The following is a 25,889-nucleotide window of genomic DNA, read 5'->3' on the forward strand; positions in this document are numbered from 1 at the left end:
GGTGGGGGCAAAAATATTTACCATCTCTGTAAAGATGAGGAACAGTGGGGTGTCTGTATTCAGCTGCTATATCAGGATTCCAAAGCAAGCGATTCAGAATGAACACAGCCAACCCCATGACATCACTGTTGTCTTCCAAAGATATGAGTTCGCCAAAAACTGTCTGAGAAGAATTAGAGCTAAAGTCAGGTCCATGTTTTCTCTAAGAGGAAGAGGGACATGACTGGGTGGGAAGTAAACAGTGTTCTACTTATTAAATAGGATGGGAGTGATGTAATTGTCAAATCCTTCAGTACCTGCAGTCTATCGCACAATGAAAAACCTGAAAGCTCAGGAGTAAAGCAATTTCTATAAATCACCTAACAATCAAGATCTTCTATAAAAGCTTCAAACTTTAAGTTAAAGAACTAACTAATATCAGCTTTTCCTCAAATTTAATTATAATTGTTCTGAAGCCAACACTATAGAAACTTCAATATTCAAGGTCTTCTAGTAATTAGCAAGTGGAAAACTATCCACAAAGGATCTAAAATAATTTGGAAAGTTCAAATTTGCTTATAACTAACAATTTAGATATGAAATTAGTTTAACATCAATATACTTATTTTCAATCTTTAAAAATTTTAAACAATTCAGATAAATGCGTTAAATTACATACTATAACTCTATAACGAAAAAATAAAGATGAGAACTTGAGCAAGAATATAAGTATCTTGTAAAATAGATAATTGCTTGATTTTTTTGTCTTTCAAGCTTTTCTTCAGATCCTGAACGGTCAAACCCATGTGCAGAATCAGAGGATATAGAAATACGCGTGTAGCAATTGTCATAGTTAACAATTATTTAGTCTTCCCTTCTCAGCAAAAGGATTAGATAACCCTACTAATTGTCATACACTTGAGTGTCTGTGGGAGGATAATTCATTCTTGCTTCATATACACCTAGTCCTCTGTCCAGGGGGATTAGTTGGAGGTGATGCGCATGACACCTAAGCTTAAGCTTTAAAAGGCATTTATTGATACCCTGGTTGTTGTTGGGCAGTGAAGTAAGTAGATAACACGTCCCAGTAACATTTTAAAAAGTATTCCAATATCTAAATAGTTAGACTTTCCCCTCAGACTGCTTCAAATACTAATGAATATCAGCAAGTCATTAAACATGTAAGCTTCCATTTTGCCAGTGAAGTAGAAATACTAATACACATATCACTGAGTTTTGTGGAGGTTTAAATTAGAAAATATATGTGAAACAGCTTATTTCCTCTCATTTCTCTATACTAAAAAATGAACTCTCTGAAATTACTAATCCAAGTCCAAACTACATTATCTGTAAGACACTACATTGACATGTTACTAGGCAAGAGTTTGGCTTACTATACAATGTCCTGGCTTCTTTACCTCATGAGCAGGTTGTGATGGAGCTTATATTTCACACTGAAACTGAAAGACCAACCAAGCTAACCAAATGACTATCATGTTTAACAGTGAAACCGCATTCAATTAAAGTGTCTATTCTACTAAAAGTACACTAAACATCTATCTTTGTTAAAAAACTGAAATATATTTACCTCTAAGCCAATTCGTAGCCACAAAGGATTATAGAATAAAAGCCAATCTAATACTTTCTGCCGTTCTCCTGAAACACATGTAAAAAGTAGGTAGGCTCAGGTCACTAAAAATTTAAAAAGTAAGTAAAACTAAATAATAAGTAAATAAAACCAAAGTAAAAGTAAATAAAACTTTCTGGAGAACTCAGTAGAAAAAATATTAATTGCTTCTATGAAATAAGTTAATCTAAAAGAAAGTGTGCATCTATTCTTAAAAACACATATGATATTAAAGTATGTGAGATAATAGACAGCAATGCCAAAGTATAAACACACACACACACATAAAAGAAACGACTTCAAAAAATTCATAGGATCAAGATAATGGCATTTTCCCACAAATTTCTGAAGTCCCCCTCATTCTGAAATAAAAAATCTTAAGTGATTTTAAGAATTAATCACAAGGTGCTTTCAAAGTTCTTACCCACATCCTTCCAAATATGTCTATCTTTACGAACAATTAACCGTCTTGCCTCAATTTCGATTTCAAGTTTTTTTATAGCTTTCACCATTTTTTCAGAAGAAAACAAACGGCAGGCTGCACGCCGTAATCGATTCAGTCTGCAGCGGGCGGTGTAAGCTCTGAGAGAAACTTCGTCTTTCGTCGGCGCTCTGGGAACACTTATTTTATGTTGGCTCTCCATTCCCAAAAGGAGAGTAGCAGCGTTTACTGGGAAGAACAAAGGAAGAATCGTCTTGATTAAATACTAGTTATCCTTAAATTTGGCATTAAATACAACTTAAGAGAGCCCAAAATTGAATCTAAGGCACTCCCCTAGCCCCTCAAGCTTGCCCCGGTCCTTCTTATTTTACAATCAGTACTCACTCAGTCCATAAGTCCATCTATCCTTGTAGTCTATTGACTACCCGCAGAGTGTCTCCCTAGCTGACTCCTTCACACCACCTCCACAACTAGTACTGTAATTCAACAATATTCTCTCTAATCAAAATAATCTCCAAAATATGATTCTCTACTCCTGCCCTTTTTATAGATTAAGTAAAAGATAACCTATTGACGAGTATCACTTTTAAAAAGTCCATTACATTTTGAGATATAATTTCAATTTTTATAGACCATATTTGTTGTTTAAGCTTCGTTTCCTTTGGAGGGAAAAAACAGAAAAGGTACCATATATACTTGGATATAAGCCAAGTTTTTCAGCACATTTTTAATGCAGTTTTGTGGTAAAATTTGGTGTCTCAGTTGATATTCAGGTCAGCTTAGGCCGATTATATACGGTATTATAGAAGTCACCTAATTCAAAGGTCTTTTTAATACATGAGGTGATTACATAATCTAGTGCCTTGCGACTATTAAGAGTGAAGGGGTGGAGTGTAGCCTGTCAATCAGGTCGCAGCTTGATGACCTCATTTGGAGGCACTACAGAGATGAGATGAATAACTCGCTGGAGGTGGAGCACACACACATACTCTGTGCTTGGTATTCCTGATGACAAGTCACATGGAGCTACGCCAGAGCCCTGGAGCTGGAAAAGCCACATGGAGACCAATGCCAGCCCTGATATGCTTACACCACCTTTGGATCCACAAGAATTGTTACCCACTGGCCTATGATCTTCCTATGTTCCGCGTCATTGCATGGGTTTCTTAAGGCTGAAGAGGAATTTACAGATTGGTATCGGACATAAGGGCTCATATTGGACATATGGACTTGATCTGGACTGGCCTGGGATGTTTCTCAATATACAACTGCTCTTGTCTCTATAGAGCTCTTTCTTATATACACGAGTGTCTATGAATTTGTTTCTCTTGTCAACCCTCACTAACACAGTACAGAAACGCCACGCATGACTGTTCGGACACAGACGAACCAATCTTTGCAACAGTGGGATCCTCACCATTTAAAAAAGATATCCTATGTGATGTTTGGAATAATTGACTATCTGGAGTTGCTATTGATCCCTATAACTGTGGGATGAGAGCTGTAAAAGCAAGTTTCCTTCTCTTTCAGGAGGAAATCGTTTACATGTTTGAAAGGCACTATCATCTTTCCACCATTGTCCCTCGCCCAAGTCTTTTCCAGAACAAGCACCCTCTGAGATCAACTGCTTTTCAGATACCTTACAGTCCTATAGCTTGCCTTCATGTCAGGACACACAGGACATTACAGTTGGTTCACATTGCGAAAACTGAACTGAATTTTTTAGCAGCCACATTTTAATGTTAATTTTGACTGAGTTATAAAACAATTTTTTATGGAGTCTGTGGCAAAATGAAGCCTATTCACCTGAAAAATGGAAATTGAACTGGCGGATGAGGGAATGAAAGTAAAGCAAAAAAAGTAACTGTCAATACGTTGAGTACAAAATTTACTGAAAATTCCTACCTATATACTCTTTAAGATCCAGGCCAATGCATTAATGAAAAATACTACTGAATACAATATAAAAAAGCATATTTATGTTAAAAATGTTGTGTAAATGAGAATATTAAGATCCAAATATTTACCTTCAGAGATACTTGTTTTTACAGTGAAGTCATCAGGAGTCAGTATAAAATTTAACCACCAAGTGAAGCCCTGCTCTTGCTTCTCCTTCCAGCGCTCATCATAAAACATGTTTTTTGCAGCAAACGGCATTGGATGTCTAGGAATATCTAAGAATACAATTGGGTATTTGTACAATTTTGTTTCAACTATTATAAAGTAAATTGCACAAGATTATTTTACTAGCAAATTCCTGTACTTTTAAAACACAATAATCGGTGTTTTTCTGATACTTACTGGAAAGAGTTAATAGAATCAAGGGCATGAAATACCATAGAGCAAACGCAGAATTAGTAAAGCAATATTTCTCAGTTATTTAAAAATCCTGTCATCAAGAGTTGATTTAAAAACATACTTTTAAATATCTGTAAGGCTTTCATTAAATAGATACTCAATTTATGTCCATTCAAAACAGTGTATTTCACGTCAGTTTTCAAAGAAATTCAATAAAATACACACTTGCCTGTTTTTAGTGGTTTTATAAAGGTCAAATTGGACTGTGCCACAGGAACAACAGCTCTGATCCTCTTGTTTGTTTTAGAACTAGGGGTTCTGTATAGCAATGAATCTAAAATAATCACAAAGCAGAATTAATAGCATTAAAATAATAATACCCCAAATAATGAAATTAAATATTATTTTGAAATTAAAGTATGGGTTCCTTGTGGTCACGTTCATTTGGCAAATCTTGAGTACTTACTATGCACCAGACAGAATACTATCAACTCAGCAGTCAATGAAACTGACATGTACAAGCTATACAAAGGGGGCGCCCCCCAAAATGGAAATAAGCTCTGCTTGGGTGGAGCTTTCATAGTACGCAGTTTTCCAGCTAGGTGAGCATCCAGCAACTCTCTCTGAGTTAGTACACTCAGTGGTGTCAACTAGGAAAGTTCTCTCTGGTCACAGTGAGTTTTTTCATAACAACAGTTTCACTTGAACCTCATTTTTTGTGACAACTGATTTAAGAGAAAAGCTTGTGGCTGTGGAATTTTGTTTCCTGCTTGGGAAACATACTGCAGAGGCTGTTGTGAGCTTACAAGGACAGCGCTATGGGAAAAACTCAAGTGCAAGAGTGGTTTTCTTGTTTTAAAAAAAGTGAAATGTTGATTGATGACAAACCTTGTTCTGGACTTCCATCAACTTCCTGAACAGATGAAAATGTTGACAAATTGTGTGCACTTGTACCCGAAGACTGATGACGGACCATTGAAGGGATGGGGAAGTTAGCGGGACTATCTTGGAGCTGGGTTCAGCAAATGTTAATAGAAGATTTGGGAATGAGAAGAGTCGCTGCGAAATGTGTGCCTTGGGTGCTGACTGACCAGGATTGATAAAGAGTGTCTGGTGGAAACATGCTGTGCTTTGAAAGAACAACTCTGAAAAGACCCAGACTTTTCCCCAAGGTCATTACTGGTGATGAAACACAGTGCTATTCCTACAACCCCGAATCAATCAAGCCAGTGGAAGATGCTCTCGTCACCAAAAAAAACTTACCAAGTGAAATCAAAGACCAACCAACATGATGTAAGGGAGAAAGTGCATTGAAGTTTGTTCCACCAGGTCAGAATGTTAATCAAGCTTCTTCTATAAAGGTTCTATAAAGATTGCGTAACAGTGTGTGACAAAAATAAGGTCCTGATTTGTGGCAGACAGGGGACTGGTTTTGCCACCAAGACAATGCACCTGTTCATGCAGCCACCTCAGTGCACCAGTTTTTGGCATCATGCCTTTCTGGCCCCACGCACCTTACTCACCTGACCTCGCTCCATGTGACTTCTTTTTGTTTCTGCAAATGAAGAGGGACACGAAAGCACAGGGACTTGATGACGTAGAAGAGGTGAAGAAAACAACAAGGGGGGTGCTGTCAGCCACCCAGATGCATTGAAAAAATATTCCCAAGAATAGAATAGCAGATTTGACAAATTTTTGAGTGTAATGGAAAGGTGATAAATTTGTTTTGTAAAAAAATGTAAATACATAACTTTGAAAAAAATCCATTTTGGGGGTGTGTGGGGGGGACCTCCTCATAGCCCAGAAATTACAAGTTATTTGGTGACTACAGAAGCTATTACCACCCAATCAAATTATGGGATGCTGAGAATACTGAAGTAAAAATGTGGCTCCAGTCTTTAGAATGTTCTCAGTCAAATGTGGAAGAAGTTTAAAAATAATGACACTATACTGCAAAAAGGGGTGGTATATATAAGAACCTGTAAGAAGACAGAGAAGGGAACATTGAACCCTCCTAAAAAGATAGAACAGTCTTTTGAAAAGACAGAGCAATACACATGACCTGAGTCTTAAGGAAAAGTGAGAGTTAGACATGTAAAAACAATGCCTGCTGACTGGATACTAAATATATGTGAGAAAAACAATACAAGAGGTGGAAAGATGTAGAAAGGACTTAGATAACATTAAAAATAATGGTTATAATGGAATACTTTATGACAGACACTATTTTTATATAGATTGCCTCCTATAATCATCACAATTAACCTATGAGGCTCACTCATTCACTGCTATCGAGTCAATTCTGAGTCATACAGACTCTATAGAACAGAGTAGAATTGCTCCTTTGGGTTTCTGAAACTGTAATTCTTTATAGACGAATAAAGCCCATCTTTTTCTCCAAAGCAGCTGGTAGTTTTGGACTACTGATCTTATGGATGGCAGACTCAATGCATTACCACTATACCACCAGAGTACCTAGCCTATGAGAAGTATACTATATATCCAATATTCTATATAATTAAAATACTGAAGCTTAGAACAATTAAGCTACTTGCACACAATCCCACAGCTATTAAGTTCTAGAACTGGGATTCAAGACTGGGCAGCATAGTACTAGTGATGACATTACTAATCAATCATTATCAATCAGTGACATCATTAATCAATCATCTTATATGCTGGTAGAGCAGTGGTTCTCAATCTTCCTAATGACACGACCCTTTAATACAGTTCCTCATGTTGTGGTGACCGCCCCCAACCATAAAATTATTTTCGTTGTTACTTCATCACTATAATTTTGACACTGCTATGAATCGGGCTACCCCTGTGAAAGGGTTGCTCGACCCCCAAAGGTTGAGAACCCACAGGTTGAGAACCGCTGTGGTAGAGGGTTTTAATCCAGGAAGTTACATATTTGGCTATCTGTTAAAAAATAGTGGAGCAATAGTCTGAAAGGGGTTAAGACTAGAAGCAGACACCCATAAGGAAGCTACTACAGTGGCCCAAGTTTGATATAATGAGAACTTAAACTATATCAGGCAGTGAGTGAACAAAAATTAAAGAGGAGAGTTATTTTAACAGTAGTCTCAATTAATAAACCTTAATAAACAATTGACTGGAACGCCATCTCTAGAATTATTGCCAGGTATATAGCCTAGTGACGGAGGTAGATGGTAAGTGGTACCCATAAAGAAAAATGCGATAAAACTTACAGTGGCATATAATCCATCAGTACTGCAGTTCACTTTCTTGAAAGTTTTCATACAACTTAGACGGCTATTAAATATAAGCAAATGACTAATAACTTCCCAGAATAATTTTTAAGAGCAGGGGCTGGTTGGCGAACCATGTTTCTCAGGCAAATCCAGCACTTGCATATTTTAGTATGGCTCACAAGCCAAGAACAGTTTCCAAATTAGTGAAAATTCAAAAGTAGATATATTATGACATATCAAATTGATATGAAATTAAAATTTCAGTGTCCACATATAAAATAGCATTCAAAATAGTCACTCATCTGTTTAAATAGCAGCCATGTCTCTTTCATGACACAATGAGTGAATTGAGTAGTTATAACAGAGACTGAATGCCCTGTAAACCATTAAGAACTTTGGCTTTCGGTGAAATAGGAAGTCATTAGAGGGACTAATAAATGAAAATCATGCTAATTTTCAGAAGTGTCATCCTACCTGCTACATAAAAAGTAGACCACTAGGAAGACCAACAAGGATGACCACAAGATCTGTTAGCAGGCCCTACACGATACTGACTGGCTTATGGTGGCACCGTTGACAACGGCAATGATCAGAGTGTGCGTGTTTTAAAGGTAGAGAAGATGAGATTTGTTGAGGGACTGGGTTCAGAATCAGAGAGACTATGTCTTTGCATTTATGGAGAAAGAGTGGGAGAGACATTAAGCCTTATTCCAGGATGCTGGCTTGAGTAATGAAGGGGAGAGAGAGAGAGAGAGAGAGAGAGAGAGAGAGAGAGAGAGAGAGAGAGAGAGATCATTGACTAAGATGGGAGATCACAGCCATAGGACCCAGTATAATTGTGGGAAAGTACATGTATTGTGGGACAGGACTATCCAGGATTTAGTTTGGGATAAATTAAGTACAGATGGATCATGAGACAATCAAGTGGAAATGTTGAGCAGACAAGTGGACATAAGAGTCTAAAGATTAGAGGTCCATCCTAAATATATAGATTCATTTGAGGAATTACCATATTTAGAATATAAAGAAGTTTCAGTAGAGGGTCAGAAAGTAATAGAAGTGAGTTCAACAACTAAGAAAAGAAGTAGAAACAGACAATACAAAAATAATTAAGATAATATTGCTATAAAATCAGAGAAACGCATATTAAGCAAAACTATCAAAATGTGAAGTTAATGTCCTGACATATTTGCCACTTTGGGTTTTGGACTTCTGAAGTTGGTGCTTCTATCTAACTTTTCCCCACAGATTTTGTGCTCCTTTTATGCCCTGTCAAAATAGCAGTTTTGACATCTTCCAAGAACTCAGTCTTTTAAGTGTTCCTTTTAAATGCTATTTGAATTTGGGGTACAAAAAGAAGCTGAAGGGACAAGGTCAGGGCTGGAGGACCTGACAGAGTAAGATTTCCCAAGAAAACTCCTTTAAACAGTCTTTGGCTGCCTGTGCAGAAAGCGCAGGCGCATTGTTGCAATGGAAAGATAAATACCTCCGTGCAACTTTCCTGGACGTTTTCTTACCAGTGCAGTTTTCAATTTCCTTAAAACTTCTTTGCAATAAGCCCCCAACATCAACCTGTGTCCTTAGAGAAAATCTATCAGGATTACTACTTTGGAATCCAAAGAAATAGTGGCATAACTTTCTGTGAGAGCCACTTTGCCTTGAGTTAAACTGAGATAGAAAATCCACTGAGAAACTACTGTTGTTAGGAATAAACCTGTGCAGGAAATGAAACATTGGTAGGAATACTTTCTGATCCAACCACATATAAACGATTTTTAATTTTTGAAACTTTTACTTTTTAAAAATAACCTTTTAATGTAAGAATATTCGATAGTAGGAAAAGTACACATATAAACATGTAACGCAGTAAATAATTGAAGTGAATACCGAGTAAGAAAACTGAAGACATGAGAGAAAGATGACAATGGCTAAAGCAACTCTCTCAAGTGACAGCCAGGGATCTAGTGTACATGTAAGTCGACAGATGACTGGCTCTGAGATGAGATCACCTGTAGCAAAGAGATACAGTCAACAAGGTGGAAAAGACAGCCAAAAGGCATAGAGTCCCAGGAGCAGAAAACACCACTTACGAGGGTCGCAATGAGAACAGAGTTCTTGAAAGAGAATTGGGTTTCAGCAGGGTAACAAATTGACGGAATTTTGTTTAGAGAGGAGATGGGACAGTTAGAAATCAGAAACCAAGAGAGCACCTGAGAGTTTGGAGGGCTGGAGGAATAAGAGATGATTCAAATTAAGGGATGGGCATAGAGAAAGGACACAAAAATACCGATACTTAATATTTCCTAGGAGCTATATGACTATATGAAAATAACTAGTGTGGTCTATTTTCCTATATGGTGGTAATGGCTCTATGAGGAAACGGGGTTAAAGGGGCATGGTGGAATTAGTTCTGTTTTTGAAGCAAACATGTAGTGGTAAAGTTGTGAGCCCTGGAAAGAAATAGGGAGGTTTTCTCCAAAGGATTGCAGAACTCCCAGGCCTTAACTCTTCCTAATTAAGATTTTCTTAATTAACATTCTTAATGAAGATCACTAAGGAAGTTGAAAGGCGCCCTGGTGCAGCGGGGAAAGCACTGGGATGCTAACCTCAAGGAGAGCAGTTCAAAGCCACCAGCCACTCCAAAGCTAAAAGTGGCGATCTGTTTCCAGAGATTTACAGCCTGGAGGCCCAAAGGGCGCAGTTCTACTCTGCTGTACAGGCTCAGTGTGACCGACTCTTCAGTATTAGCTTTTGGAGGGGGCCAAGGGAGAAAACTCATTAGGAGCACACAGTACAAAGAGCACCCTACTTCCTTTCTTTAGATCAGGGATGCTCAATATGTCGATCACAATCTACTAAGCGATCACAAATGTAGTGTGGGTAGATTGTATGGCATTAAAAAAAATAGATGTAAGCCTATCATCGATCCCGTCACTTAATTGATATTCAGCGCAGCCAATCAGATGCAAGCTTAGGTGTCAACTGCATGCGCAAACAACTGCGCTAAGTGCAGCAAAGCTGACAAGCTAAGTTATCGCCAATGTTTAGACCTTGTTTTTTTTTTTTTTCTCTTAAACGCAAGAAAGTATTAAAATGAGTGGGGGAGTTGGGTCAAGTAAGAAGACAAAGACGTATCACTTTCATACGGAATGGGAGATTTTGACATTACAGCTGACATTCAGCTGAAGTCCAGAGCACATGAACAGTTCTGGAACTTAGTCGCAGAGGGAAAGTACCCAAACATGAGACAATGGGCTACCTCCTTGACTGCATTATTCGGCTCTACTTATTGCTGTGAGTCAGCCATTTCCCACATGAAGATCATTAAGTCCAAGTAACATTCCACCATAGGTGATGATCATTTGGAAGTGTGCTTGAGGCTGGCTGTCAGCAGCTCCTGTCCAGACTATGCATCCCTGGCTCATTCCATTCAATGCAAGTCATCAGAGTAAACTCAGGTCATGACAAAAATGTACATAGTTAATCGTGTTGTGTTGTGTACTCTGGACTCATGCAGTTATGCAAGGTATATAAACATATATTGTACATATAAAGAATTCTCAATGCATTTTAAAATAAATAAATAAAGATCAATGTTTTGCATTTTTAAAGTTGGTAGATCATATTGCAAGTAGCTTGCATGTTGGAAAAGGGTGAGCAGCCTTGCTGTAGATGGTCTCCTGAGGCTTGGCTCTTCACTGGGCCTTCTAATCAGAGCCTGAACTAATGGAAAGTAACTGAAGTGGTTCCCTGGGGCACACAGTAAGAAGCACCGAGAAACTAAGGAATCAAGATAAATATTTCCAAGATATATTTAAAGAAATGTAGACATCTCATGCCCAATAAAGCACTAAGATGTTAAATATGGGCATGATCATAAACAACTCAAGAATTCAGTCCTAATACTACATTTGCCTTCTCTTCCACAAGCAAAGCAGTGAAATTTAACACAAGTTTATCAACAGATTTACAAAAACCAAAGAAACAGAAAATGTGCCTTTTAGAAGTGTACTGTCATTGCAAGCGTTATAAACAATACTCACCTGGTCTCTTCTTCAGGTTTAATTTCGCTCTGCTACTCATATGTTTCGAGACAGGCGTGATGACTTTTTTGTTCTTTTTAGCAGTTGATGTGTTAGATTCCACAGGAGAAAAGTGGATTCTTTTGATTTCTTGAATTTCAGTAAGTCCCACAACTGCACTTCTCACATTTGCAGCTTCCAAGTGTCCAGCACTCTTTCTTTTACGGGTAACCAACATAGTCTTCAAGGGAGATCTTGTTATTTCACTTTTACCATTGTTACAATTAATTGCAATTGGCTCTATAATTGGAAGATATGAATGAAAAGACTCTTTCTCTCTTTGATTCTCAACTATCACTTTCTCAAGTTCACCTGCTGTACTGTTGAGGCATCTCTTCGCCTTTGGTTTATTTGTTTCAGTTTGTTTTTTTCTGGCACAGTTAGATTTCCTTTTAGTAACAGTGCTGGAAAGTATTGGGCGTTTTTTGGATTGTTCATTGTGTTTATAACTAGAATCCTGAACTGCAGAAAACTTCAGATGGTTCTGTTCTGTAAAACTTTGGTAATCTGACTTCATACCTACAGTTTTGGGTTGTTCAAAAATAGCTCTGGGAGATTTCGAATCCTGACAATCATAAGTACCTGGTAAAACTTTATTTTTGATCCAAACTTGAGGAGGTTGTGGGGCCTGAAAATTGTCATTTGATAATGGTGATAGTTTACATGTTTGCTGAGATGAACATATGTAGGCCATGTTATCTTTCACAAATTGAGTTGGCGATAGTATGGGTTTAACTGTCTCTGATTCTAGGGCCTGTTTTAGTCCATAGCTATCACTTACAAAAGAATCTGGACTTAAAATAGTTTGATAAATTTCATGTACACTTTTTGATTCCAAATGCACAACCTTTGAATTGTCTTTCAAAGATGTATCTGAAGAAAGACGTGTGACTAATTCAACTTCATTATTTCCTATATGGCTATTACGTACAAAAGAGTCCGGACTCAGAAAATTCCCACTGCTTTGTGTGATACTCAAAGTTGAAGAAGAGCAGTTTGGAGTAAGAAGGAGTCTGTTATTCTCATCAGTTTGGCCATTAATATTATTTCTGGAATTAAAGGATGCTACTGATATGACTTGCTGATTAACGTCATTTAAAATGGTGGAGCCTTCTACTTTCAACACGTCCACATGTTCAGATATGTGAAGAGATGTGTAGGTGGTAGATCGACGGTTAGAAAGTGACAAGCGAGCCTCACCATAGCTTCCTGTGGAAGAGGGGCTAATTGGTGATATGGGAAATCTATTTTCTTCAAGGACTAAACAATTCTGTTCTGTTGGGGAATGGACTTCAGTCATAACCAAATTTTCACAGGCTTGTAATGGGCTTCTAGCTATGTCGGTTTTGGGGAAAACATTGAATGTTTCATTAACATTTTCACTATTAGAAATTCCTTTGCTATGATTTGAAGAGATTGAAACAGTCTTCTTATTATTGCCATTCCAAAGACTTCCCTGCAAAAAGAAACAAAACATATCTCATAAGTGGATAGCTACTTACTATATTTAAATTAGCAATATATGTTACCTCACTTTAAGTGTGATATCAAAATAATTTTGACAGGACAGTAAACATTTCTTTATATGAAATCATAGAATTATTCAAAGTTATTACCTTTTTCTTTTTCCGTTCTTCTGCATTTCCTAGTAATATAGCTTGGTGCTTTAAAATATCATTTACAAGAAAAGTCACAACCTCTCTGACGCGGCCTTCCTTGACTGGAGTCCAGTTAATAGAAATCACAATTTTTTCTTTAGGCTATGAAAAAAACAAACAAAAAACAACCATTTTAAATGGCTTTTACAATAAAACATAATAATTAAACCACATCATATAAAATTTAGAATATAATAATAAATTAATAATTGTAAGTCACCGACAATAACAACTGTGAAGACTGCACGGGACCAGGTGGTGTTCTGTGCTGTTGTACAGAAATAGGGTCACTGTACGTGGAACTGACTTCAGCACATCTCACAAGTCATCTACAATCTACACTCATTTCATTATATGGAAAAAGCTCAATACAAATAATAGGGTTCAAAACACCAATAAAACATATAATAAAATATTAATCATATACAAAAAGCAATACAACAGGTCTCTAAAATATTTTGTTATAGTTGGATATTTTACTTTACTGATATATTACTGCTTCTTTAGATATCTAAATGCACTATTTCCATTCAAATACATACCCATTTTTCACTTAGCAATATAGTCAGCAATATAGCAATATAGCAAGAATTAGGTAATTATGTAAAAATCAGCAGTATGTTAAAATGGAAGATAATCATATCAAATCACAAAATGATGGATGATTTCATCATTACCTAACTGGAAAATCACACCATCACATAACTGCCAAGCCACTGAGAGTCATGACCTAACCTATAATTGACATATAACTTTAGTCCTCACAGCCAGCTTTATCCTCACCTAACATTTGCTGTCAGACATATTTCACTAATGCACACATAGTTGTACAAGTTTCTACTATTGCTATAATAACGAGATAGCTAATAAGTGAGTAGGTAGGTATAATGACATTGCACTATGGAGATTTTTTAATAAATGAAATATAAAAGCAATCAACGAAATCCCTCTCTCCGACAAACTCCTCTTAAGTTCATTTACATCATCACATCATCATCATTACTAATATGAGGAGACTTCATAGAACAAAGAGATAGAAATTAAAAATGTAAACTTTATTTCTCAACATATAAGCTTCATCAAGCTCCAGACACCTTTGCAAGCAATGATACCAACTACTTAGTTCATCATAAGGGCACTGGAGGCATCGTGAGTAGGACCCTAGCTGCTAACTGGAAGGTTGGCATTTAAAACCCCTCAGCTGCTCCGCAAGAGAAAGTTGAGGCTGTCTGTACTCATAAAGACACTATCAAAAACCTTTCACAGGGTCACTATATAAGGAATCTTGGTGGCATAGGGGGTTATGTGTTGTTGGCCTGCTAACCCCAAGTCAGTACTTCAAAACCACCTGCTGCTTCATGGGAGAAAGAAGATCTGGTTTCAGAAACACCCGTTGGCAGTTAGTTGTACTCTGCCCTTTGCTATGAGTCAAAAATCAACTAAATGGCAATGGGTTAAAGAATTTAGGTTTCTGGGAATGTAACCATGTGAATGCAGTCTGTTTTACATGATTAACTGAATAATATCCAACACATTGCCATCAAGACGATGCCGACTCATTGCTATGCCACCCTATAGGACCGGGTAGAACAGCTCCAGTGAGTTTTCAAATTAACTAGGAGTAGAAAGCCCCATCTTTCTCCTGCAGAGCGTCGGTGCATGGAACTGTTAGCCTTGTAGATCGTAGCCCAATGTGTAACCATTACTCCACCAGGACTCTTGAAAAATATTATTGTTTACAATTATTAACTGTTGATAATATTTTAAAATCCATGCTCTTTAAAGTTTTGTTTTATTTTTATGGTTAGGCAGCAAAATGAAGTCAGAAGGAACCAAATCAGGACTGGATGGTGCTTCCCCACTGAGACTCACAAAACTGGCCTTGTGTGACGAGAGGCACGAGCATGAACATTGTTTTCCTGGAGAAAGTCTTTCCCAGGTGTTGGTCTGCTGAAGCTTTGGCATATTTTCGCAAATCAGTCATACCAAGCAGATGTTATAATTCGTTGGCCTTCCAGGAAACCAACAAGCAAAACTGCTGTAAGCATCCCCAAATCTGTTGCTATGACTTTACTCTTTGCTAGTTAATTTTTACTTTAATTGGACAACCTCCACTTCTTGGTAGGCATTGCTTTCATTGTCCTTTGTCTTCAGAATCTTACTGATAAAGCCATGTTCCATCTCCTGTTTACAATTATTCCAAGAAATGCATCGGATCTTAAATACATTTATCACCTCCAAATGAATGTCTGCTCTTGTCTGTAGTTGATCTGAGTGAAACAAGTTGGGCACCCATAGAATGGAAATTTTTCAGTCTGAATTGTGAATGCTGAATCAATTTCAATGTCTGTGGCGTTGGTTATTGTTTCCACTATTAATCATTGGCCTTCTTCAATTAAAAAATCAAACCAAACTCACTATCATCGAATCAATTCCAACTCAAAGTGATTTCTTAATTTAGAACACCCCAAAAATTTTTTCCTCTCAAATTGATGTGAATGGTCTGACACTGTGTACATCATCTTCAACATCAGCTCATTCCTTCCTAAATAGCTGTCCATTTGTAAATTGTCGATTTCTTTGGTGACAATGTCCCCCTTAACATTCATTAATGAATGATCTCACCATTCTTCCACCTAAGCTTCACCAGAATGTTTGTTCTGCTTCAATTTTAGCAGACTTCAAATTGCTCTGACTTTTTCAAACTGATGCCTTAACCTTCTCAGTGCCTTAAAGTGGGTCCTCTTCACACGTGTTATAAGAAATTAGTACAAGTTTATTTTGGTGCAATTTTGTTTAATCCATGCGGGAGGGTTTTTTTCATAATATACATTTTCCATGACTCTTAAGACCCTTCATATTTGTTAATTCCTTATTATATATCAGGCATATGTACAAATATCTTAAATACTCAATTAGTTCTAGGATAGGTTTTCACCACTAGGATGGAAGTACTATGATTAAGCATATTTGACATGGATGGCATGACCTAGTTCAGAAAGCTTTAATTATCTCGCCCCGTCAGATAACAGTTTATTAGAACCCAGGCAGCTGTGCCTCCCCAGTCCAGATTTTAGCACCTACATCCACAGTCTGGAAGTGAGATAGAAGGACCTTATCTGCCAAATACAAAACCTTACTGACCATATAAACTCCATATCTGCTCTTTTTCAGGAGGAAAGGATGAGTTTTTATTTTAAAGGAGAGACGATATATCATGATAAACAGTTGGGTTTTTAAAAAAACTGAACTTTATAAACCAGTTAATATAAAAAATAAAGTCTTTGTTTCACATTATGACAAAAAGTAACAAGTAAAACCATTATGTGGCTAGAAAACCTATTATACGGTTTTACCTTTATATAAAAAGGAAAGGAGGCAGTCATAAAAGAGACACAATCCCACCAATTCAAGTCCAAGTAACAGACACCCTATATAGGGTTTCCAAGACCAAATCTTTCCAAGAGACGGATACATGAGCTACTAATGACACACATGTCCATGAATTTCAACGTAGAATCTCTTTACACTGCTTTGTCAAATGGTTCTTATCCAACTAATTCAGACCTCGTTGGATAGTGAGTGGATTAATATCATTCTTTCAGAGGTTCTACTCAGTGGAAAGGCCACAGAAGTCAAAATCAGAATGTAAATTCCCTGATCTTTGGTGATGGGCTGGTGCAACTCAGTAAAAGCCAAGGTGTGAAACATCATAAAATGAAATTTGATTCAAAGTCAACACTAAACTGCCAACAAAAGGGGTAAAGGGGAAGGGCTGTGGTAAAATATCAAACTATGCATACCACATCTGCATAGTAAAACAATCCTAGAGAAGTTTCTTGCTGTAGACATTTAGCCAAAACACAGTTCATTCTCTCTCCTCCTCCTCCTCCTCCTCCTTCTTCCTCTCTCTCTCTCTCTCACACACACACACACATACACACACATCTTAATATGGCTGATAGAAAGCACTCAAAAAAGCTGCTATCACCAATGTATGAACATTTCACAATGCCTGACGTTTATTCAAAATGCCTATTTAATAGGGAGCAGGGCCAGTGGTGGCTGCATGGTTGAATTCTCGCCCTCCAGGCCAGTTGGATCCTAGCCAATGCGCCTCACATCCACCCACCACCCAACTGCCTACGGAAGCTTCCTCGCTGGAAGCTGCGGTGCTGCACAGGTTTCAGTGGGACCGCCACACGAAAGTGGCCTCGGAAGAATGGGCTGGGAATGCCCTTGGGAAAATCAGCGAGTGTAAACTCCACAGATCGCAGCGCTGGGATCTGAAACCAATCCTGGGGCTGACACGGGAGCAGACAGCGTTTTTTCCAAGGGCGATTGAGTGCAGGTGACGAGGACAGCTAACAACAACAGCGATTAAGCAAAATCAAAACAAGCCCGGTCGTGGAGTCCATTTCGATTCGCAGCGACCCTACTGGACGGAGTAGAATTACGGCAGGTTTGCAAACCTGCCACTCTCCACCGACGCAGAGGTCCTCCTCTCTCCCCCACGATAGGCTGGTGGGTTCCAACCACAGGACTCGTGGTTGGACGCTGAGAGCTTAACAACTGCGCCACCAGGCCGATGTAAACATTTTAAAGATTCTGTCTATGGAGGCGCTGTCATCCTGCAAGTCCCCGATTGCCCTGGCACTCGAGGCACGCAGGATTCGCTCCGCATTAGGGAGCAGGGTCTTCCCGGGAGCCCACCCTTCGCCCGGCGCCCCTCCCTCCTACCTGCAGCCGGAACCCGCGCGTCGCGATGCTGAAGCCGCGGTCGGCGGCCGGGAAGCGGCAGACCTTCACTTCGGCCGCCTCCTCGTTGGGGTTGTCCAGGGTGAGGGACCGCGCCCGCGAGGCGCCCAGGCGGACGTCGCCGAAGCAGAGGAAAGGCGCCTTGCAGAAGTGACTGAGAGACAGCACGGCCGGGGAGGCCGCCTCCTCGGCGGCCCCGGGGCCCCGCAGCCTGGCCGGCGGCCTCCGCTCCGTGGGACTCAGCTCCCAGTAGCTTCGCCCCCCACGCCGGGTCGCCATGGCGGCTCCGAGAGCCCGCGAGGCCGCTGACCGCTTTCCCTCAGCGCTGGCTGTGGAGGGTGTGGAAGCTGATTCGCCCACCCTTCTTTTCCAGCCCCCACGCCCGAGGAGAAAAAGGAACGCAGCGCCGCAAATCCACAGTCAGCGACAAGACGCCAAACAGCCAAAGCTTTCCGCCTCCGTTTAAACCTCCGCCTCCACCAATGAGGGCCGCCTGGCGCCGCCCACTTGCTCAGAGAGCCAATCAATAAGCAGAAGGCGCCACTGGCCAATGAGAGCGCCGCGCCTTATTTAAACGCTGGCCTCTGCCGTGAGTGCGTCTGCAAGGGAAGCCAAGTTCGGTGACGGAGTTCGGAGGGCTCCCCCAAGCCGGTTGCCAGTAGTGTCCCCCTTAAGATTCGGGCCTGAAGGATGTGCTGATGGAAAGAGAGTAACAGCCTTTCCAAGACCAACGTGCTAATCCCTGGGGTTGCCGGGCAAAGCCATGAAGTAAGCAGAAGTTCATTTCTCATTCTCTCTCCTTCAACAGTATCCTCCCAGAGTTACATGAATCAACTAGCCGTACTTCGCTTCTCGCTCGGAGAAATAGGAAAATGAAAACGATGGCGTAAACGTGCCTAGTTCAGCGATTTACCACAGCAAGTGATCAGTACATTTGCATTCTGATTCTTACTGCTGGATGCTGGGGACACGCCTTCCCTTGAACACTGAAATCCCCGGCTTCCCGTAGTCCACAAGTTATCCTTTTGAGAGGCGATGCCTCTGATGAGGAACGCCTCCGTTCTCACTGTGATTTTCGGTATCAAGTGGTTAGGAGCCCTGGTGGCGTGCTGGTTACTCCACACGCAGAGCAAGTTGAAACCACCAGCCGAGCTCCAGGAAAAAGATGCGGCTTTCTGCTCCTTTAAAAAGGTAGCGTCTTACAAACCCACAGGAGCAATTCTACCCTACCCTGTAGCCTATAGGGTCGCCGTGGGTCAGAATCGACTCCAGGGCAATAATTTTGGCGATCTGAGTTTTAGGACTCGGGTGGTACTAGCTATTTGCCATCTGCCTGCAATTTTAGTTCGACCTCACCCAGCAGTTGCACAGAAGAGAGATTACAGCTAAGAAAACCCCTGGAATTGCCAGGGTAACCTAGCAACAAGGGCTATTTCCTAAATAGAATAACACTTACATAGCCCTATCACTATATGCCAGAGATTGTTTTAGGCACTTTAAATCTTTGCCTCAACCTTATGAAATATATACTATTATTTTTATTTTACAGAGAAGGAAACTGAGGACGAGAGGTTAAATAACTTGTCTAAGGGCAGGTGCACAGGAAATGTACCCAGACAATTACTGTGGCAAACATATATATATGTGTGTGTGTGTGTGCACCCATATGTAAAAAGAAAAGCCCTTGAATAGGAGAAAAATAGGAAGATATTATATTGAATGACATCTTAGTTTGACCTAAGGTTAAACTCTGTTACTTTCAATTATTTTTAAATAAGTAAACTTGTTTTATATAATCCAGCTCTCAGGATTGATGCACAATGAAAGTGCTACTTCTGAAACAAAAAAGTAAGATTTATTCATCATTTTCTTGTAAGATTTTTTTTATAAACAAGAATCCTATGATTTTAATTTACATTAGGATTTTTATTTATATAATATCTTTTAAAATTTTGATTATTTTTCATTTACATATTATGTGAATACCAGAAAGATATTTACTTGTGTTTCATTGACTTGCAAAGACATTTGACTGTGTGGATCATAAAAAAAAAACTATGGATAGCCTTGAGAAGAATGGGAATTCCAGAACACTGCATTGTGCTCATGTGCAACCTGTACATAGATCAAGAGCCAGTTGTGTGAACAAAACTCACTACCATTGACTTGATTCTGACTCATAGTGACTCTATGGTACAGAAAATTTCCCCTGTGGGTTTCTGAGACTGTAACTCTTTACTGGAGTAGAAAGCCTTGTCTTTCTACTCAGAGTTACAAGTAGTCTTGAAATACTGACCTTATGATTAGCAGCACAATGTGTAACCACAGTTTACAATCTGAAACAGTGTACATCAGGGTTATATCTTCTCATCATACTTATTCAATATATGTATGATAAAAAATAATCAGAGAAGTTAAATATGACATAAGGTTTAGATGAAGGCTTATTTAATTTTAAAATTAGCAACCTGTAATATACTGATAGCATAGTCTTGCTTGCTGAAAATGAGGAGGGCTTGAAGCACTTGCTGATGAAGAGCAAGGTTTGCATCCTTCAGTATGGATTACAATTCAATGTAAAGAAAACTATAATCCTCACAAATAGACCAATAGGGAACATAACAATAAATAGAAAACGGATCAAAGTTGCCAGGATTTTGTTTTGCTTGGATCTACAATGGATGCGCATGGAAGCAGAAGTTAAGAGTCAAACCACACATCACATTGGGTAAATCTGATGCATAAGACTTCTTTGAAGTGTTGAAAAGCAAGGGTGTTACTTTGAGGCCTAAAGTTCACCTGACCCAAGCCGTGGTATTTTCAATTGCCTCATAAACATGTGAAATTTGGACATTGAAAAAGGAAGACCAAAGAAGAATTGATACATTTGAATTATGGTGCCGGTGAAGAATATTGAAAATACCGTAGACTGCCAGAGAACTTGGAAGAAGTACAGTCAGAATGCCCCTTAGAAGCAAGGATGGTAAGATTTCTTCTCATGTACTTTGGACACTTTATCAGAAGAGACAAGTTCTTGGAAAAGGACATCGTGCTTGGTAAAGTAGAGCAGCAGAGAAAAGGAGGGAGACCCAGGACGAGATAGATTGGCACAGTGGCTGCAGCAATAGGATCAAAAAGAAAACACTTGTGAGGATGGCAGAGGGCCTGGTAGTGTTTTCATTGTCTTCACACAGGAACCAACTTGACAACATTTCACAATATTTCATGCTGCTAATTCATCAAATTAGTGTTACAAATACAACACTTCATAAACTGAAACAAAAACAAAACCCTGTAAACATGACCTTTATCTTTGGACAGGAAGTGAGCATTATTTTCCAATACCACTTTTCATATTTTTTCTTCATAAAACCTGGCTATCATGATTTGAAAAACAAGAATGAACTCTACCTGTATTTTTTTTTTAACTTGCCCCTCACCTTTCATGCCTCACCATTCTATGCCTGTTCTTTACATTTAATATGTTGGCTCCAGTAGCTGGAAATGACTCTAATAGTCAACCAGCTTCATTAATTGAAGGCTGGATTAAACACTGGTTTATAGTCAACTGAGTTAAAATGTTGGAACCTATATTTTGTAAAAAATCCAAAGGGCTTGAGATATATCAATATGTGCAATCTACCCAACCACCTCTATCCCCCTCTCTGCCCCCTCCTCCCGCACACACACACACACACATTAACTCATTGATGATGGTGACTTGGAAATCACTGCAGAGGCCTGTGATACCAGTTTTCTACAGACCAGAGATGGTGATCCCAGTGGCATCAAGTCCACTCAGATTCACATCAGTAAGTAAGGAATGAGAATGGGTCATCTTATCTCAATGTGAATGGTAGGACCCACACATGATAAAGGGCAGTGGAATTTAACAGACAGGTGGCAGAACCACAACATTCAAGGGCTAGATAGTAATTCGAGCCAAGAATCTGTGGGATTGACCAGGATCCATAGATATAAGACAGGCGACATGCTGTGGTTCAGTTTGATATATAAAACCAAAAAAATTCTATATCTGCAAAGCAGAAAACTAAATGGAGAGCACAGATCCAAAGACCCTTAACTGAGGAATGATTTTGCCCCAAAGGGAAAACGTCCTGCAACATGAATACAACCTATAGTACTCACTTTACTAGTCCACAGACAAATGTTTGAAGATGATCTTGATGAGTAAGTGTATGACTAACCTCAAAGCCAGTGTGGTTCAAACCCACACTGAGAGAAAGATGAGGTTATCTGATCCTGTAGAGATTTACAGCCTTGGAAATCTTATATAGAGTCACTATGGTCAGAATCAACTCAGTGACTGGGTTTCATTTCGGTTTTTAAAATACTAATAATTATTAGTCATGAAAAATCTATACCTGCTATAGATCTTAACCTAAACTTTTCCTCAGAACTGCAGCAATCATGTAATTGGAGGAAGGGGGATACCCAGAGTTTCAGGGGCTATTAGATCCTGTTTTTCTGCTTCACTGCAGAAACACCATGGAATCAGAAAGGAAGCTTATGGGAGATGGCATCTAGTCCTTAATCCATCTCTAATAGCATCCAGTAGAATGGCTTTCATCTAGAGTTCCAATACAAAATTAGAATACACATACTTTATTACCGGCAGAATTTTCACATTGGCTTACAGTTACAAAGAGTAAAGATATTTATGAAAGAAAAGATCCAATAGTAGTCCCTGTAACTCCCCTTCCTCATCAATCCCTATCTCTCCCCAACCAATCCCTATATCTCCATGATAATAAAAACAAACAAACCATAACTCACTACTATCGGGTTGATTCCAACTCATAGCAACTCTGTAAAACAGGTTAGAACTATGTTAAGGTATGTGTCAGTCTGAGTAGACTAGAGAAATTCATAGGCACTCGTGTGTAAGAAAAAGCTTTATACACAAGAGCAATTGAATATAGAGTAAACATCCCAGTCCAGATCCAATCCATAAGTCCGATATTAACCCATATGTCCGATCCAAGTCTATAGATTCCTCTTTAGACTCACACAACACATGAAATAACACTGAGTGCAGGAAGATCACAGGCCAGTGGGTAGAAAGTCTTGTGGATCCAGTGGTAGTAGAAGAATCTTAGAGCTAGCGTGAGTCTCCACATAGCTCCTCCAGCTCTAAGGCTCTGGCTCTATCAGTGTGTCCATGTGGCTCATTCACAGAAATGTCTTGCAGGGAGGATGCCAATGTCCCGCCTCCAGAGAACTATTTATCTCCTTAGAGCATCCAAATGAGGTCATCCAGCTGTGACCTGATCGACAGTCTAAACTCTACCCCTTCACTCTTAAGTCTCAAATTGACAGCAGATTATGTAACTACCACAGGGTAACATATGGACATTGGGCCTCTACTCAAGTACTCCTTCTATGCAAAAACACTTTGTGCAAATAATCCAGTATTCTGTGATACTCACCTTCCTGACATGATTGCTGAAGACAAAATGGGTGCCTAAGAAAATGTGGTGAAGAAAGCTGATGGTGCCCAACTATCAAAAGATGCAGTGTCTTGGGTCTTAAAGGCTTGAAGATAAACAAGTGGCTATCTAACCGAGAAGCAACAAAGCCCAGATGGATGAAGCACACCAACCTGTGTGATCATAAGGTGTTGATGGGATCAGTTATCAGGCATCAAAGACCCAGAGAAAAAAATCATATTGATGTGAATGAGGGGGCAGGGTGGAGTAGAGACTCAAACTCCATCTGTAAACTATTGGGAGATCCCTTCACAGAAGGGTCACAAGGAAGAGATGAGCCAGTCAGGGTGAACTATAGCACCAAAGAAACACACAACTTTCCTCTAGTTCTTTAATGCTTCCCCCCACCCCACTATCAAGACCCCAATTCTAACTTACAAATCCAGCTAGACCAGAGCATGTACACTGGTACAGATAAGAGCCTGCAACACAAAGAATCCAGGACAGATAAATCCCTAGCAGGAGGATAGGGGAAGGGAAGGTGAGAAGGGGGAACTGATCACAATGATCAATATATAACTTCTCTTGCAGGAGACCAAACAACAGAATAGTGGGCGAAGGGAGACAGTGGTTGGTGTAAGACATGAGAAAATAATAATAATTTATAAATTATCAGGGATTCGTGAGGGGGTGAGGGTGGGGGAGTAAGGGGGAAAAATGAACTGATACCAAGAGCTCAAACAGAAAGAAAATGTTTTGAAAATGATGGTGGCAACATATGCAAAAAGTGCCCGACACAATGGCTGTGTGTATGGATTGTGATAAGAGCTGTAATATCCCCCAATAAAATGATTTTTTTTAAAAAAAACAGCCCCTTGGGTTTCAAAGACTGCTCTTTACAGGTGTGGAAAGCTTGTCTTCTCCCATTGAGTGGCTGGTGGCTTTGAACTGATGACTTTGCAGTTAGCAGTCCAATGCATAACTAGTACTCCATCAGTTCTCTATATTCCTCCATGATAGTAAACTCAAAAGCAATGCTATAACTCGAAGGCAATTTCAGAGATTACTTTGCAGGTTTGAGGCAGAGAGAGTGGTTACAACCATACCCATTCATGTCCTTTGTATGGCCAGCAGAAAAGCCACATGGGCCTATAAGATGACAACAGATCATAGCAGTTAGGTGATGATGCCAACTGCTGCTATAGTTTCAAATGTATTGTCTTTTATACAGAAAAAACAGTGTATCCTTGCCCCCTAGTTTGCTATCACCTGGCACTGCTTATTACCTTTCTTCATGCAGCTAGTAAGGAGAGACTGAAGCGGTTTTTATCGCTTCACTATCAACCTTAAGGCTAGTCATGTCTCTTGTCTAAGCTATTATATTGTCCTCAAAACCTTGCTTTCTCAGAACACTTCATTAGCCCATTATATTGATGACATTTGCTAGTGTGCCCTGGTGAGCAAGAAAGAGCTGACAAGAAATGTGAGGATCTGAAATTTTTATTCCACTTAAAAGCTAATTAGCTTTCCACGTCCATGAACGCTGGCAGAAGAGAAAAGATTCTTGAATTAGAGACAAAAAGGGCTTTCCTTCTTACTCATGCAAACACAGTAGCCAAATAGCATGTTCATTTTCCCTGCCCTCCCTGCACCCTAAGAGCCATGAGGACAGTCCAAAGAGCCTCTGCTGAATGCCCGCACACAGTGGATGGCATTGCGGGAGAGGATCGCGCTGTATTTGCCAAGGATCTTTTTATAGCACATTGTTGGTAACTATCCTTAAATGTTTCTCCCTGAAAACACGGTCTGGAGAGATGGACTAGGTGACAATGGTCAATGCCCTGTATTCTTGGCAAACCTACAAAGGTGGTCAGAGTTGCTCAGGGCCCATGGATAAGTGCCTCCCCCAATAGTCACAAGAGCTTGGGATGCTGGTAGTAAAGCAGGAGTAGAGAAGATAGGAAATAATTACCCAAATTCATGTTCTCATGACACTGGTAAATGTTTAGGGGTCCAGTGGTCTGAGAATCATCAAGATATACCCTCTAAAGCAGTGGTTCTCAACCTTCCGAATGCAGTGACCTTTGCATACAGCTCCTCATGGTGTGGTGACCCCAACCATAACATTATTTTGGTTGCTACTTTGTAACAGTATTTTTGCTACTGTCTTGAATCCTCATTTAAATATCTGATATATAGGATGTATTTTCGTTTTTTAATCATTTTTTCATTGTTACAAATTGAACACAAAGCATAGTGATTAATCAAAAAGCAATATGTAATTATATATTGTGAAATATTTATTTCTAATTACAAATAAATGAAATTTTGTCTTGTAGCATGGGTAACCGTCTTCATGCTGGTTACTCATATGTGGGTG

At 39.4% G+C, this 25,889-nt stretch overlaps 1 protein-coding gene across 2 annotated transcripts in view; it reads right to left on the reverse strand.

The window, feature by feature from the left end:
- The window catches only part of ASPM (assembly factor for spindle microtubules), a 49,798-nt gene extending 31,311 nt beyond the window's left edge, over positions 1-18,487 (reverse strand). For both annotated transcript variants that reach the window (XM_075528681.1, XM_075528671.1), the window contains exons 1-8: positions 18,042-18,487; positions 13,260-13,403; positions 11,605-13,099; positions 4,576-4,680; positions 4,076-4,222; positions 2,031-2,276; positions 1,568-1,635; positions 22-163 (exon numbers count right to left, since the gene is read on the reverse strand). In XM_075528681.1, the coding sequence (XP_075384796.1) occupies positions 22-163; positions 1,568-1,635; positions 2,031-2,276; positions 4,076-4,222; positions 4,576-4,680; positions 11,605-13,099; positions 13,260-13,403; positions 18,042-18,338 (2,644 nt within the window). In that variant the 5' untranslated portion in view covers positions 18,339-18,487. The remainder of the gene's footprint in view (positions 1-21; positions 164-1,567; positions 1,636-2,030; positions 2,277-4,075; positions 4,223-4,575; positions 4,681-11,604; positions 13,100-13,259; positions 13,404-18,041) is intronic.
- Positions 18,488-25,889: the final 7,402 nt, after the last annotated feature.

The sequence above is a fragment of the Tenrec ecaudatus genome, chromosome 1 (assembly GCF_050624435.1).
Source record: "Tenrec ecaudatus isolate mTenEca1 chromosome 1, mTenEca1.hap1, whole genome shotgun sequence".
NCBI classification, from domain to species: Eukaryota; Metazoa; Chordata; class Mammalia; order Afrosoricida; family Tenrecidae; genus Tenrec; species Tenrec ecaudatus.